Here is a 16,937-nt window from a genome sequence, read left to right as displayed (position 1 = left end):
ATGAAAGCAGGCGAGGGACGGCTTGCCACAGAGAGCTGTCGCACATCTCAAGCCTAGTGAATGAGGAGAGCACACATTCTGAAACGTCTACTTTCTACTTTTTCTCTGCTGCAGCCACGGCACGAGGAGGGAAAGATAAACTCAGACACAAGCCTACCTCTGCTCAGCAGGGATCTCTCCAAGCAGAGCTGCTGAACACACCCCTGCCTATCACTGCGATGGCCACACCCCATCCTGCCTCAGTGCTCCCGGCTGCGCCTGCGCTGCCCTCTTCCTCACCAGTCATATCCATAAATCGGTGCAGATGAACCTGAGTGAGTGCATCAGAAAAGCCTAGAGGGGCGGCTAAGACTCAGAGTGGGGGGCCTCACCCCTGATTTCTGATTCAGTAGCCTGGGGTGGGCTGGAAAACGTGCTTTTTGGACAAGTTCTCACATGAGGCTGGTCTGGACACTGTATTTTGAGAACCACCCCCAAAAGATAACTTGTTTTCGCAGCTGGCAAGTGGGATCTCGATCAGAAGCCTGATGTTAAAAACTAACTGTAAACATCCCTCTCTAGTGATCAGCGGGATGAGGCTGCCCAGGTGGAGTGTCCCTCCTAAGATGATGTAGAAAAACAGTCCATGTTATTTTTTTGGAGAAAGCAGACAACTTTATCTCCAATCTCACAGTTTGACATAAGATGACAAGAGAGCAAGGAAGAACCACAGGCATATACATACAGATTCTTGGTAATTCCACATGTTTGAGGTTTCATGGCTGGGCCAGGATATAGGATAAAACAATCTGCAAATGATGATGGCAAAAGTCTTGATCCCACATTCTTTTCTAATTGTAATCAAAACTTGTTCAGAGACCTATGTCAGCACCATCACCTGGTCTCCAAGCACACAGCTCTTGCCCTCCCGGCAGAGCTGCGAGGTGTGGCTAATCTCCGCCACCTCCTGTGCAGAGAACCCAACCCCAGGAAGGCTCTTCTCCCCTAGAGGGTTAAACAGACATGCTTCTCAAGACACTCCTGAAAACACAGCAGTGCGCTACGGCTCTGTCATCAGTACCCACAGTCCAGCAGAGAAGCTTCAAGGATCTGAAAATGTCTCATCAGTTTTACTTTGAATCTTTTTTTAAAACCCATTTATGTGAGAAAAAATTTAACACTGTGAAAACAAAACAAAGAAATAAATGATCTATTGATACTCATAAGGCTGTGCCTGCCATCCTAAACCCTCTTGATTTCAAATTTTTATGTTCCTTAAAATTGCCTGATTATAAGCACTAAACATTTGAATTTATACAAATAAAATACCACTTCTTTTTTTCTATATTGTGGTTTCATATAATTTTTTTTTTTTAAAAAGGAGTTCTGCTGTTCAAAAAGTGAAAATCACTAGATTTGAACAAAGCCAGATAATAATCAATAACCAGTACCACCAATGGCTCAAAAGACTCTGAGCCTCTTGGGCTTCTCTGTCCAGGGCCTCTTTCCCACCTCATCACACCACTGACCACACCCGTAAGTCCTTTAAACCTTTTATTCCCTGGCTATTACAGCCAGGGTGTAACAAGAGACTTTCTTCCCAGAGAAAGGACAAAAGGAAACACTCCAGTTACTGACCCCTTTCCTCAAATCTAAAGCCAACACGATCGTCCTCTCTGATGGGCAAGGACTGCAGCACCATGACTGACGGCCTCCCAGGGTCTCCACTCCTGCTCTAAGGATGATATTTATAAAACACAGGCTAAGAAGAGAGAAGCAAGTATGTTATACTCATTCCTAATTCCAATTCAGATTTCTTCCCCTCAAAGAGGCGGGTACGTAGCTCTTCTTTCTAACAAAGAGGAAGTCAGGTTATAAAAAGAAAAAGCAAGTCAAAGATGACTGAACAAACCTAAGCACAATCTCATTTTGTGACATAATCACATAACTTCGTAAATGTCAAAGACAAATGGTATTAAGCAGTTTTCTGTATCTTTAACTGCCTGTCTTCCAGTAGAAGCCATCATTCCCAGAGAAACTAGCACTAAAAACCATGCACTCCACTGCAAAAAGCCAGCTCACAGCTTCTAAGGACATGACATCACTCTGCATTTGGAGGGACTGTCCTCCAAGGAACTCACAGCACATGAACCAAAGCCAGGTCATCTGCAACGAGGAGGGGCGGACACCAGAAAGCTCTTGTGGGGCTGAGAGTCCACGCAGAGAGGGATTCCTCCCTTTAAGGCTCTCCTATGACGGGTAACACCTAGAAGCCGTATTTTACTCGTGATCTTTACATTCATCAGGAAAACAACAGAGTCCAGCCATTCAAACTACTGATGCGTAACAACTGACATATTTATTTACCAAGCAATTTAAGCTGTTTAAGTCAGATGGAAGGAGAATTTATTACAGAAGCAACTGAGGGAATGAATTCAACTTGAGTATTTCAAATGAAAGGAATAATGTAAGTAAAACTCAAAGCCCAAAGACAGGAAACATTGGCTCATTAGAAGTTAGAGTGACAAGGACAGATGGAAGTTTTCATTCCATCTGGAACTGACAGCAGCAGCAGTATGACTCAGTTTAATACCTACCCCTTTACAGTTTCATACTGGCTATAAATAAATAAATAAATAAATAAATAAATAAATAAATTAAAAAAAAAAAGGACCTAGAGACCAGTGCCTAAGTGTCTTTCCAAATCCACAGTGGTCATTCACAAAGCCATCTCTTTCAGCATGAAATTCAGCTCAGTTAAATGCAAATACTTCCCCCCACCCCAAAATAAAGCATCATTGTTAAAATAGGTGAGAAAATGCTCCATTCCCTCTTCTTTCAAGAAAAAGCACCTCCAAGATAATTTTTCTGCTTAAACATGGTGTCAAATTTAATTAAGGATGTAAATTAGGGAAAGAGCCACTTTTGGAAAAACCGGAGAAGGCTCCAGAAACCTCCCAGGCATGAAGCAGCTCTCCTTGGAGTCTGAGTTTACCTAGCAGGGGCCAGAAGGCTCTGGACCATCGAGGTTAATGGCCTCTTCTCAATCTGCTCAGCTATCGGAGTGATCTGGGAAACTTGTCTCATTTTCTAGATACTCATGCCTAAAGGCCATGAATGGCCAGGCTCAGTTTATTTTAAATGATTTTCCTTTAGGCCCGTATGATTGCAATATACTGAATGCAATTCACAAGACAGAAATCAAATATTCATAAGGAAGGACATACAGATCTCAAGCAGGGGTTTAAGCAGACAGGTTAAAACAGAATATGCTGGGTAGGTCTCCATCTAGGAACCTTTACGCCCTTTCAGTCAAGCAGACTGCTCATGAGAGGCGCTCTCTGACTCCAACTATAAAGATGCTTTGAGGGGAGGGTATCGCTCTGGGAGCATGCACGAGGTCCTGGGTTCAACAGCCAGTATCTCCATTAAAAAAAGAAAAAAAGTTTTGACAAATACAAGAACTAAAACACGAGTCAGCTGAATCCATTTGCCCTGCCCTCTACCCAGTCTTCTCCCCTTTACTATGTATTATGAATTCCTGCCCTCTCATGTCTTCTCAAGCACTAAAGGGACTCTCGGTGCCATCAGTCACTGCATCCTGATGAACCCAAAACCTTAGGCTGTTTACTCAATGAAGAAACTCAACTGTTCTGTTTTTTTGTTTTTTTAAAATGAAATTCATGATCTGAAATAGAGGTTGGTGTTACCCTAGGTTGGGAGTTGAATTATATTTGCATTCTTCAAGGCAGGAAAGCTTTTCAAGAAAAACAAAATTGAAGTTTAACTTTTGAAAAGCTGATATCCACTCTAAACCACATCGCTCCTTCTGGAGTCAAAAATGGCTAAGAACTCACTAGTCCTGTGGTATTGGTGGCTACACTAAAAGAAGGGCCCTGAAAGTGTTTTTAACTGTTGTGTTCTCCTCTAGAGAATAAAAACACTGGTGCCCCCCACCCCTGGCTTCCTGCCTATTTCTATTTACAGTCAGGAGAAAGTAAGGGAAGCAGACTTACCCAGCATCTCTTCCTTCAGTCTTTCATTACGTTCTTCAATTTGCTTAGGTAATCTCTGAGGGAAAAAGCACAGAAACATGGACTGTGAAAATCCTTTGGTTTTATTTTGAATTTGAGAAACACTAAAAACCTAGAAAATGAGATCGGGTTAGGTACATATATATGATCCTATTACATAAAGAAAAAGCCAGCATTTACCTGTGGACGAGCTACAGGAAGACAGGAGTTTTGTCTGGTTCAATGCCACATGCCCAGTCCTCGGCACAGGGGCTCATGGAGGACCTCAATTAAAAAAACTGGAGAAAAACACACACACACACACACACACACACACACACACACACATCTGAAAGGATACACACCACATGTTTATAGCGGTGTATTTAGGTGGTGGGATTACGAGTGATGTTTATGGTTTTTGCCCATCTGTATTTTTTGACTTGAAGTCCTTTCTTTATATAAGCTCATGTGTTGAGGAAGCATCAGATCGATATTGGAAGTTCCTAATGATCGTCTAGTTCAGGGTTTTTCAGCCTTGGCAGTATTTCAGCAGGGGGGCTGTGCTGTGTATTGTAGGATGTTTAGAGTATTCCTGGCCTCTCCTCACTAGATGCCAGCAGTTACCCTCCCCGTCGTGACAAAGTGTCCCTACACATTGCCAAATGTCCCTGGGAACCAGACCACCTCCAGCTGAGCACCACCCATCTAGAATAGTCTTCTGTGGCCACTTTTTGCTCTGTAAGTGGTCCCAAGTAGTCTGGGGTTCCAAAAATAACTCAGTTATAATAATTCAAAGTAAAATAAACTCATTATGCATATACCAACTAGCTTTAATAACAAGCTCCCTTTCACAGAAAGCTTAAAACTAATTTGACAAGGATAAAGGCTACCGAGAATTTAGGCAAGATTTTAAGAACTCTGCTCCCTTTCCTCATGTCAAATTTAAGCTAATCCTAACACCATTCGGAGATATGTTAAAAGTCAGATAAAGGATTAAAACTGCTTTCAAATTGCGTATGAATTCTAATTACCCGAACGAGCCTTTCTCCCTATTCCATTTCTAGGTAAATAAATGATCTGTTATTACTGAAGGAATTCACCGTAAAATAAAACCCAAACCACCTAGGATCTTAGTGCAGGGAGATGCATCAACATTTCTCAGGTCTGCTTGGTGGAGTCACAGTCCCAAGAAAGAAATGAGAAATCCTGTACGGCAGGGGCTGAGATGCCCTCAGGGGCCAGACAGGAAATGTAAGTAAGTAATGGAATGGCTGTAAGGCAATAGTGGGTGGTGTGGCTCAGCGGTGGAATTGGAGAGCTCCAGCCGAAGGCCAGCGTGCGGGAATTCAAGAAGGGGCCAGCATGTCCACATCTAATTTTTAAGAGGAGTCCGGCTTAGATTTTTATCTAGTAAAATCTTTCCATTTTTAAATGTTGGCAAGTGGCCTCAATTAAAAAAAGAGCCAAAAAGTTTGGTTTCAGTAAAACAGGCCTGTAGCTTCCCCACTCCTGCCTGCTGGCCTGTCTCTCCACTGCGTAATGGCTTCCAGGACAGAACTCTCCATCCTAATGACCCTCTGGGAAAGTCTGGCAGCACGGAAACCTGTTTAGTGAAAGCCAGTGTTTCTCAAACTTAGTTGAACATCTATTATATTGGGGCAATAACATATACACACCTAATTCTGTAGCGTCTTTAGAACAGACACTGCTCTGCACATTAGAGACAACCAGAGAGTAGTGCTAAAGGTAAAAGCACAAGTTATTTTTTAAGGGAGGAAAACCAGTAACATGTAGCTAATTTACAATCGACATACGAATATTATGACGTTTAGAAGCAAAATGAGTTTTAGTGACAAGGACAAGAACAAGAGTTGTTTTAAGAAAGATTAAGAAGGTTAGTTTAGGATACATTCAACCGGAAATGTACTGGGCATGTGACAATGACTAGAAACCTGGTGACTAAGTAAGGCAAAGGATGGACAGAAAACCAGAGGTTTAACACCTGTGATACTAAGACTCACTCTCAACTAACCTACACAACTACCAGCAGGCAAGATTTCCCTAGTTCAGCCGTGAAATAAAGTTCTTGTCAACCCTGGAGGCCAAAGGTTTAGGATGAGGATTAAACGGTACATGGTCAGAGAAGGTCTGTGGCCACCACTTCGAAGTTCTATCTCCCATATTATTTTAATAAGCTTTTCAAAAGCACAGAAATGGAATGTAGTTGTGTCTCAAAGGATTATTTAAGATTCACTGAGTAGCAACACAGGGAATAGAAGAGAAAATATTTTTTAAAAAAATGAGGTTTACCATGCAAGCTTCCCTTGCTTGATGTACTGATGGATCTTTTTCTAATATGGATTTATAGTCTTCCAGGGCTTCATCTAGCTTGTCGGTTTTCTCATACAACTCCGCTCTCCTCAGTATTGCCCTGATGTAGCTGGGGTTTAACTGAATTGCTGTAAAACAGAAGAAATAATTGTTAGTTACCATGAGGAAAAAGGTCCTATACACTCTCAGCCACACCAAGTTTCTTTATTAACCATTTTCCATTGGTCTATAAGGAAGAGTCATTTGTCAGAGGTTATAGCTGGGGTTGCCAAACTTCTCCTGTAGAGGGCAGATACTCAAGATTTTAGGCTCTGTGAGACAGACTGTTTCTATTACAACTGCTGAACTCTGCTACTATAGCACGAAAGCAAGAACAGACGCTGCACGAATAAGGGTGGTTGCATCACAATAAACCTGTATTTATGGACACCGAAATCTGAATGTCACATAATTTTCATGTGTCCTGAAAAACCATTTCTCTTTTGATTTTATTTCCAACCATTTAAAAATGTAAAAACCATTCTTAGCTTGCGGGCTGTAATAAAAGCAGTTGGCACACAAGCTGCATTTGGCTTGTGGCTGTAGATTACCAAAACCTGGTCTATACCCCAACGCCTGGTTTCCACATACTTTTCCTTCACCCACTTTAGAACAGGCCAGAACACAGAGCTCGAGTGCACAGCGAAAGAGCAAGAGGGAATTTGAAGGGACAAGTTATGAAGAGTTGAGTGAGAACAGTTTGGCGGTCAACTCTGCCAGCATTCTCCTTTTTCTGGGCCTCAACTACTGAGGTCATGCCATGACTACTGAGGTTACATTTTTGGCTAATTTGTCACTGTTCCTTGAAACTCCTGCTCCAACACCTTTATGTCACTGGTGCATAACATCCTTCCCTTCATCTAACAAGTGCCCCTCTAATAATCCTGTGCCTGTGCTTTGGTTCAAGTATACAGCACTTTTCTATTCCTTTTTGAGTTGTTTCTTTTTCTGTTAGGAAGCAATAGAACTTTTTTTTTTCCTTTCTAAATGATATACTCATTTAAAAAATGCATTCATACTTTCAGTAACTATTTATTTAGTACCTAACGTGGTGTTATCTTTGGAGTATAATGGTAAACAGAACACACAAGGTCCATGTTCTCATGAAGCTTTAAGCTACTCTAGGAGGCAAGAGCAGATGGCACACAAGTAATTTCAGATGGTTATAGTGCTATGGAGAAAAACGAAACAAGGTCATGTAAATTCAAGCAAAGAGGGGAATAAGGTAACTTTAGAGAGTGGTCAAAGAATATGAAAAGGGAATATCTGAGGGAGGCCAGCCATCTGAAAAGCGGAGGAGTGCACTGGAAGAGGGCTAGTAAGAAGAAAGGCTCTAAAGCAAGAATAACTTCGCCATGTTGGTGGCCAGGCAGGGGCTGGGGAAGAGATGAGGGCGAAGACAGACGCAGCAACCAGGCCATGGAGGCCTTGCTGGCCAGGGAAAGGAACATGGACTTTTTCTTAAGTGTGATAAGAAGCCACTGGATCAGTTTCAAGCAGATTAAAGATACAATCTGACTTACACTTTAAGGATCACTTTGGCTGTAGTGTGGAGGGGACAACTGATAGCAGTGAGACAGCTGGGAGGTCAGTGCAGTGGTCCAGGTGAGAGATGATGCTGGCTAAGCTGGTGAGAGTGGGGATGGAAAGAAGAGGCCGGATTAAGGAACCATCTTTGAATCAGAGCCCACAGGACTTGCTAATTAAGCCATGTGGAGTGAACAAAGAACAATCAGGGATGACTCCAAAGGCTTTAGTTTCAGCAAGTAAATGGATTATAATGACATTCATTAAACTGAAAATAACTGCAAGTTGTGTGTGCCTGCATGCATGGGGGTCGGGGAGGAACCAGAGTCTGTTCTGAGCACGTTAAATCCGGAACGCCTACCAGACATCCCAGAGGAGATGTCAAGTTTGCAGCAGAAACAAGCTCCAGGCAACAGGGCACAGCTGAAGATGTAAACTGCAGCATACAGATGGTCAAAGTTTCAGAGCTGGTGAGATCACACAGGGAAAAAATACAGAGAAAAAAGAAGAGGGCCCTACAGATGAAGATCTAGGAACTTCTAAAATGACGAGGCTGACAGAGAAGCCAGCAAAAGAGAGTAAGAAGAAAGAGCTAATGAAACAGAAAAAAAAAAAAAAATGACGAATGACACACTACATTACACACTCCTGGGAGGTCAAGAAAGTTAAGGATAGAGAAGCAACTACGGAGCAAGAGGAAGCTGCTGCTCACTTTTATAAGATGGGTTTCATGGGTGTGGACGAAAAAGAAGCCCAAAGGACATGTGAGGAGAGAACGGGAGAAGACATAAGCAGACACCTAAGTACAGGCAATCTGTCAGAGAAGCGGACCAGAGAAATGGCACAGCAGGTGGACGGGGATACTGTTCAGGAGAAGAGTCTCTGAAAGAACCCAACCTCAACATTTCAACTTCACTCGTTTTCAACCTCCCCTTGGTCCAGCATATCATATTCTCTTAAAATATTCCCAATTACAACATCATAATATCTATAAGAAAAATACGCCAATGACCTCTACTATCCCTGCTAAAAACCTGAACGCCCTAATTTACATTTTAACTCAGATACCACCCCCTTCTCAACTGGTGGACAGCTCCTAACAATGCAAGTATGTATGGAAGAGAAAGAACCTCTCCCATGATTCCTGTATAAAAATCTCTAAAGTCAACTTACCACTCTAACTTGTGATTTTCTTTCTTAATCCATATAAAAAGAATGAACTTAAGCTTTATTTACGCCAAGGCTGAAAGGCCCAGGGTGAGTGGCATGAAATATTGTTCCACGTGACTAGCAGCAATGAGCTCCAAATATGACCTCAAAAATCAGCCAAGCCCTTTGCCAAGGTTTATGCACTGAGTGGGCGTGTGTACGTGTTTAGAGGGGAGGAGAAAGGTCCTAAATACAAATAAACCATACTAGTGTCGATGTATTTTGCCTCTGGTTCCATACACGCAGCCCATAACAGCTAAGGATAAGCACACGAATGCTGGCTTAACCAAGTCCAAAAACAAATCTGGTAGACACTGTGGTTGGAAACACTGTCCTCTCCCTCCTCTCACTTTCTTGGTAAGCCTCCTACACTGAGGGCTACAGCTAGAAATAAACTCTGTTTCCTAGTGTACACCCTGCTCATCAGGCTCACAAGGCATCTTCTCAACATTTGGTTACAGAGAAAAAAACTCGGAAAATCAGCAGCTTGCTCCTAATTTAAACTCTTTAAACCCACACACGTCACACAGATTAAGGTTAAACACTTTCTTCCAAACAAAACAGTACATTCAGAATTAGATCCAGCCCAAGATAGTAATGGGTCAGAAGCAGTCTGCTAGATTCTAACGCAGCAACAGCTTCATTCAGGTACTCTGAAGAAACACCCAGCATAAAGAAAAGAAATCCAGGAGATAGGGTAACTAATTAATGTAAAAAAAAAAAACAAAAAAAAAAAACAACCAAAAACAAAATAGAAGAGGGAATTTACGCTTGGTCTGAGAGTGGGATTAGATAATATATAAGGTTCTTTCTAACTATAGAGTGCTCTCAGAGAAAATCTTATCCAAAGGAGGAAAAAAGAAAAAACATAAATTACAAAAGTAGTAATTAGCTAGAAAAACTCATAGACTAGCAAGACAGAAGGGAAAGTGATCATGTGTGTTCTCCACACCACGCAGGTTATAAAGGTAAGACAACTGACTGGCCTATCAGGAAATTTTTGAAAAAAACAACAGTGATCCGACGTCCGGGGGTGCCTCTATTAGTTGCTGGGATGAAAGGCCATGATGGAACTCAGGTATCAGACAGCAAAGGCTCGGTTCACTGTGTGGAGCTTGAAAGGATAATTAAAATGATGGCAAGGTTTGGACGAATGACTGCCTCTAACTAGAGCAGCAATTCCCTAAAAGAAACTGCGCCCCCTGCTGCCACTCTGAACATACAGATCCAGATGCCCCAGTGGCAGCTCGGATCTTCAGTTTCAATCTCAAAGGAGAGTAATATGGACACGACAGGAAGCTAATTCTGTTCCAAGAGTTTCTGTGGCCACGGAAGCTTTGAATTATTTTCTGTATATTTACTAGTACAGGATAAACCACCTGAATTATCCATTTAAAAGCATGGTTACACAAAGATGACTACTGTGCAGTACCTCTAGAAAGCTGAAAGTTTCTTCTTTATCGGCCCCAGAAGAAGGGTCCATGTGTACAAGTGCACACCTGATTGGCTTGTCTAGAGGTCATGCTCTTGTATGTTAACATGTAACAAGACCAAAAAGTTGTACCTTTGCTGCAGTCACTGATGGCCATCTCTTTCTTGTCCTACAAAGAAACAGACCATTAATATGTGTCACCCTAGATCTGTCTCAACAGCCCAAAGGCTCAATGACATAAGCTGATCATTAACAACTGCTTATGGAGATGCAGAGTGCCTTTCAAAGAAATCACGCCGAAACATGCATGGTACTTCCAAGCTAAAATTCAAACTATGGTGACAGCTCTGACTTCAAAGTCTCCTGGCAACAAATTATTCAAGTAGCTTCTTCCTCACATATCTTTAAAGACTGTTGTAACTGACCTATTATATTTGCAAGATACTTTACCTTAGAATGTTGACACTGAGAAAATTTTGTAGTCAATACACAGGGCAGATGACTGATAAGTGAATAACTGAATTAATAACCCTCCTCTTTGGCTAGCTGTTATATAGCACATCCAAAGCGGTATCTTCCAGAAAGCATAAAGATGGTCCATCTACAAACACAGTATGACTTGTTATGTGGTCTCAGTTGTGAACCTTAAATTATCCAATAAGGAAACAAAACTACAAAACAATTCGCCAAGTAAGATATCTAACCAATTCAGCTTGCTGAACGGAGAAGCACAGCACAGTGGAAAGAACACTGGCTACCAAAAGAGCTAGAGTCTAGATCTGGCCCTGACACTGATCTGTTGCTTAACTTTTCTAAACTCTAAAATGTCTATTTCCCCCAAATTAGAAATGTTCTACAATGTTACAGAAATGTTAGTTCAAATAAATGCTCAATATTTCAGTAACAGCTACTGTAACAAGCATCAATTATTTTGCGGAGCATTTTAGAACATTGACCAAAGTGTGTTTAAGGAGTCAATCAAAAACAGTTCCAAGGATGGGGAGTGACTGCTTCGTGGGTCTTCTTTGGGGTCATAAAAAAAATTTGGAACCAGACAGTGGTGATGACACCGTGAACATATTTAACTGGCACTGAACTGTATACTTTTAAAATGGTCAATTTTGTGTCATGTGTATTTTACCCACAATAAGCAAAAAAGGTTCGAGTCATCTGGGAAACACTAACTATATTATCTCTCCCAATGCTTATCAAGCAATTCACATATTAAAAGCTCTAAGTCCTGTGGTAAAGAAATCTGTAAGTCCATATTTTCCAGACTTATCAGAGTCCTATAAATCTAAGACACACAATTTCATATTTTAAAGTTTCTGAAATAGGAGTAAATCTTTACAATTTATGTGTATAAATGTTGGGGGTGGTATCCACTGTGCCCCTAAGAAACTATTTTTAGAGCTTATTTTTTTTTTAGGGCTTTGGCTGCTCTCTTGTGTAGCCTGGCCTACAGCTGAAATGAAACTCTGCCCTAACTCCAGTTTGCCTCTGCCCTCTCACACATGAAACAGAAAGCCTGGCCAGGCGCACCCAAGTCAGGGGTGCTGAGGCCGCATACCTGCCTTTCAGAAACTTAAGCAGTTAACCCATCACCTTCCCAAACTCAGAATATGCTCCTTAAATCACTTCAGTGCATTAATCCTGAAGTTTCCAAGTCTATAATTTTAGAATCTTCTTAAAATATTATGAATGCAAGTTAAAAGAACAAACGAAAAACCCCACTAACAAACCTATCCTATGTACAGGAAACAGTCACAGAAGTCTTTTGAGTTCTTTTCAGATGTGACAGGCAAAAGACTAGCAAGGCCATACATTTTCCTAACTCAAGAACCAATTGATTACGTTAGCCCATCCCTAGCAACACCGTTAACTCGGCAATCGTGGGAACAAAGAACCCCAAATCCCAGGAGCCAGATGAGCATGGTACATTTTCTCTGATATTGAAGGTATCCCTGATTCCACTTCACAATGACAACTTCTAGCCTAAGAACGTGGCAGGATGTCTCAGAGGCAAAAGCAAAAGATCAGAATTTTCCAGCTAAATGTAAAAGGTGTTGGCTGTGAATTCTGATCGATGGCAAAATATATTAATGAATACTGTTTTAAATAAACTTAAAATAGTTGCTTTAGAACCTCTAATACAAAATGTCTGCTTGTATACTATAGAGTTATTCCTTCTCCCATGATGCCACATCAATCATTCTAAAAACATTTTCACCTTGGAGAGTGAATCCAATAATAAAACATAAATTTGGATTAAAAAAAAAAGACTTTCTGCATGTCTAAACATCCAAGCACCTCCCCCCACACCCTTAAAAAAAAGCTGGTCATACTAGGTGACTCTGGTAGAGGCACTAGTGAAATTCAGGCAACGTCAAAAAGAAAGAGACATGGATACCTGATCTAAACAGACAGACAGAAAACCACTTCACTTAATACTGGGCTGGCTTCGTGGTCGCTTAAAGGTGTGTTGAAAAAAAACCCTACACTTTGTGTTTTGAATATTAGTAGCCACAGTTAAACAAGTGGTAATTTTTTCTTTTCAAATTCTCATCATTTCTGTCCAGCAAGATTTACCACGTTAACTAAACAGGAATATCAGACAAACCACAACAAATCTAACTTTTAAGACCAACACAACAGCAAACAAATATAACTGCACTCTTATCTACTCTACATTCACCCTGCTATACCAGGTTCTCAGTCCTCTGGACTTACAAAATACTTCTGAACTTTCCCTGACACCCATTTTGCATTTAAGGGTACCTCTCCGCCCAACTCTTGGATGTTTCCCTGTGTCCATACTTTTCTGAGAAAAACAGAATCTCAGGAATAAGCACCTTGAAGTCCAGACTTTTAATTAGTGTTTCCTGACCCTTTGAGTCTTTATCTGGAATCCCAGAGGCCTAGAATAAGCAGCTATCAGCTGTTCCAGGCCATGCGCTACTTGGCTCTTTGCTTCACTAACCTGCCCTAGTTTGGTGGAAACTTTGCCAGCTTCCTTCCATGAAAGTGTTCACTCAGCCACTTTAATGAGGAATGTGAACAGTAATCCGACTCAAGTTTTTCAAAATATTTTTCTATCCTGCCTGTGCCCTTTACATCAGGGTAATGTGTGGGCAGGACAAGAGAGGCAGCAGCTTTGAAGTCTCTGTGCTTGTTTCTGGAGAGAAGCTAGCCTACGAAAACACTGCAAGTTCACGTGCTTCTTAAAAAGGAAAGGTCAAAGGTACATACCTGTTTCATCCTTGCAGCAGCTCTGTTTGAAAACAGAATAGACCTGTCTTTCTGGAAGCAGGATGGACACATCTGAAGGGCTTGACTGTAAGAACTTTCGGCTTCCATATAATCTGAGGATAAGGTAAAATATGAGAGATCGTTATGACTTCACTCCTGGTATCTCTGTATTCCAAAGGGTCTCACAAGGCGTAGCTCTCCATTCACGGGACAAAGGTCTCCAATAAAATGCTCTAACGCTTACCTTTCAAGTGGTTTATCAATTTAGTAAGTTTTTTGAAAGGGAACTAGGGAACTGGACAGATGAAAGAGAATAAAATCTGGGTTTAATGCCCTGAGAGGAAGAAAAAAATCCTATGTATATATTTTCATTAAAGACAGCGTGCTTTCATGGAGTCAACCTGGCTAAAACTGTTTCCAGGAAATGTCTGGAGGGACATTTTATGGAGCTAAAAGCAACAATGTAAAAATCAGTAGCTGACTAAACACCTTAAAAGAGAAAATGGTGATAAATTTATATATTCATTGCCATACACAGAATTATGGTCAGGGTACTAAAAGAAAATTGCCTACTCACTTCTCAGGTTTGAAATATTTAATACTAAAATACAAAGAAACATGCTTTTGAAATTGTAACCATTTAGTTCACTTAAAAAAAAAGAAGTGATGGTTGTTAAACCAGGATATAAGGGAAAAAAAATTTTTTTTAAGTTAAAAGTAAGTAGGGGAAAATGTTACTACTCCCAGATTTCTAAGCATATACAGTCTTGAAACATGACAGAAAGCTACCATAAGATCAACTACTTCCCTCAAACGAACCCAACTTCTTTCTAAGCAAATACAGGAAATGCAGGACATGGAGGCCATCTCTCTACTGAAGGCAGCCACAGAAAGAGGCACATGAAAAAGCAGCCAGAGCCTAAGTGAACCCCTTCCCCAGGCCGTGGGGGACCCACCGGCCAGTCTTTACAGCACTGCCGCAAGTTAGGAAGGGGGGCCCTGCTTTGACAGCAGTGCGGCCAACAGCCTTTTAACATTCCAACTGAGAGCTTTCCAAAGCAACAGCTCAAGAGTTTTTCCTCCTAATTTCTGGGTTTACAGGCAATAGATTATAGAAAAGAAAAACTACGCCTGTGCCTAGTGACACGTGGTAACCGATCACTGTCCACTGAGAAAATGTGGACCTGGTAAAAAACAGAATTCCAAGGTGCTGGGAGGCAACATGGCATTGTCAGCAGTTTAGGTTTGCTAGCTGTTTCCAAACGTTCTTTGGTGTTTCTTCAAGATGCCCAGCATCAGTGCTCAAGTAGGTGTCTTACCTCCTTTCTTAAACTGCTCATTTCCCTCCTCCTTTAGTCTAGTGCTCTCTTCTCTCCTTTTCTGAAAGAGATCAGAGAATGACATAATTCTCAGAATATCACTGTCAGTGAACAAAAGGTCAGCTTTCGCTACACGTTAGCCCGTTGCATAGGCAGCAGCCTGATTTTCGAGAACTGGGTCAGTTTCATTAAATCTCAAACAGATATAGAGAAAAACACACAACCATCTGGCTCATCATCAATTGCATCCTGACGTTTAAGAGACAAAACCTAGGTTTTCTGTTTCTAGCTTTTGCACAGAATGGTAATTTCTGTTTACTCTAAATGAAACTGAACAACATACCCACTGGTATGCTTACCCTTACAAATTCAAATTCTAGATCTGCTACTTATTAATCGTATGATCTTGGACAAGTTCCAGATCTTTCTGAGTCTTAGTTTCTTCATCTAAAAACTGAGGCTTTAATAGATTTATGAATTAATGTGACAATGTATATAAAGCTCCCAATATACTGATGGGCAAATAAGGGCTCAATAAATAATAGGCTATTATTTCTGTAAAATAAGCAACTTAATACTTATTTAGCTACAACTACAGTTTGTGTCATGAAGGAGACATACAGTGCGCTGGCAGAGTGCACTATGGGGAAACGAGTCTTATTCACAGGGTCAGAGCATATGCTGTTAGCAGGCTAACACAGGGAAATTTGAAGAAATTCAGATAAATCTCTTTTCTTAGCTGCTTCTAACAAGTCAGACTAACAAGTCAGAAATTCACACAGATGGCTAAGCACTCACTGAACTCAAAGAGAGAGTGAATGCCATTCTGTAGACCAAAGACGACACGTGCAGATCCCTTTGTGCTTTCAGCCCCGAACATCTTAACAACGTGGTCAGCACCAGCAGAACTGGCACAAGTGTCTGCCTGCCACTTTTGACAGCATTAAAACAAACAAAGAAAGAAAACTCCAAAAATCTCTTCCTTCATTCTTTAAGTTTCTGACTAAATAAAAGCTTCAAAGGGAGGAAATACACTTAACAGGCTTTCTCATCCGCAGTACAAGCTGGGAGCCTAAACAATTGGTACTTCCAAGATTAGGAACCAAACTAAAAATATTATGTCTCTGGACAAAGTTTGTAAGTGAGCTGTTGAGACCATGGTACTTTCCAAATACCTTATTATTATCCTCTAGGATGAAATAGAGCACTTGATGAATCTCAACAAAGAAACTAAAAGGTAGGTATAAACTGAATCTAATTTTTATGGTATCTATTATGTGCCAGATGTTCAACAGATAAAATAATTCATTTTAAGATACAACATATCTAAAGAAGGGCTACTCTTTTTTTTACTGAGGTATAGTCAGTTTTCAATGTTGTCAATTTCTGGTGTACAGCACATTGCTTCAGTCACACGTGAATATACATAACATTCATTTTCATATTCTTTTTCACCATGAGCTACTACAAGATATCAAATATAGTTCCCTGTGCTGTACAGCATAAACTTGCTTATCTATTTTATATATACCAGTCAGTATCTGCAAATCTCGAACTCCCAATTTATTCCTTCCCACCCTCTTCCCCACCAATAACCGTAAGTTTGTTTTCTATGTCTGTGAGTCTGTTTCTGTTTTATATATAAGTTCATTTGTCTTTTTTTTTTTTTTAAGATTCCACATATGAGTGATATCATACGGTATTTTTCTTTTGGCTTAAGGAGAGGCTACTCTAAGGGAATACAGAAAAAATAAAATGGGTGGTGGTGATGGCAATCAAAATATTAAAATCAGGCCACATTTCCCTAGTACTACCCAAGAGAGAGGTGCTTGGGTT

General features: G+C 40.8%; 1 protein-coding gene across 5 annotated transcripts in view; it reads right to left on the bottom strand.

Annotated features, from left to right (window-relative positions):
* TTC1 (tetratricopeptide repeat domain 1) overlaps window positions 1–16,937 on the bottom strand; it is a 50,415-nt gene that overhangs the window by 14,066 nt on the left and 19,412 nt on the right. For all 5 annotated transcript variants that reach the window (XR_012505726.1, XR_012505727.1, XM_010950309.3 and 2 more), the window contains exons 3-7: window positions 15,102–15,162; window positions 13,783–13,895; window positions 10,666–10,702; window positions 6,306–6,454; window positions 3,996–4,050 (exon numbers count right to left, since the gene is read on the bottom strand). Coding sequence is in view for 3 of the 5 variants with exons in the window: in XM_010950309.3 (XP_010948611.1) it covers window positions 3,996–4,050; window positions 6,306–6,454; window positions 10,666–10,702; window positions 13,783–13,895; window positions 15,102–15,162 (415 nt within the window). In the remaining 2 variants the exon portion in view is untranslated. The remainder of the gene's footprint in view (window positions 1–3,995; window positions 4,051–6,305; window positions 6,455–10,665; window positions 10,703–13,782; window positions 13,896–15,101; window positions 15,163–16,937) is intronic.

This window comes from Camelus bactrianus, chromosome 3 (genome assembly GCF_048773025.1).
Source record: "Camelus bactrianus isolate YW-2024 breed Bactrian camel chromosome 3, ASM4877302v1, whole genome shotgun sequence".
Classification (NCBI taxonomy): domain Eukaryota; kingdom Metazoa; phylum Chordata; class Mammalia; order Artiodactyla; family Camelidae; genus Camelus; species Camelus bactrianus.
Note: the sequence above shows the minus strand (reverse complement) of the source record. Positions and strands in the feature narration are given on the sequence as shown.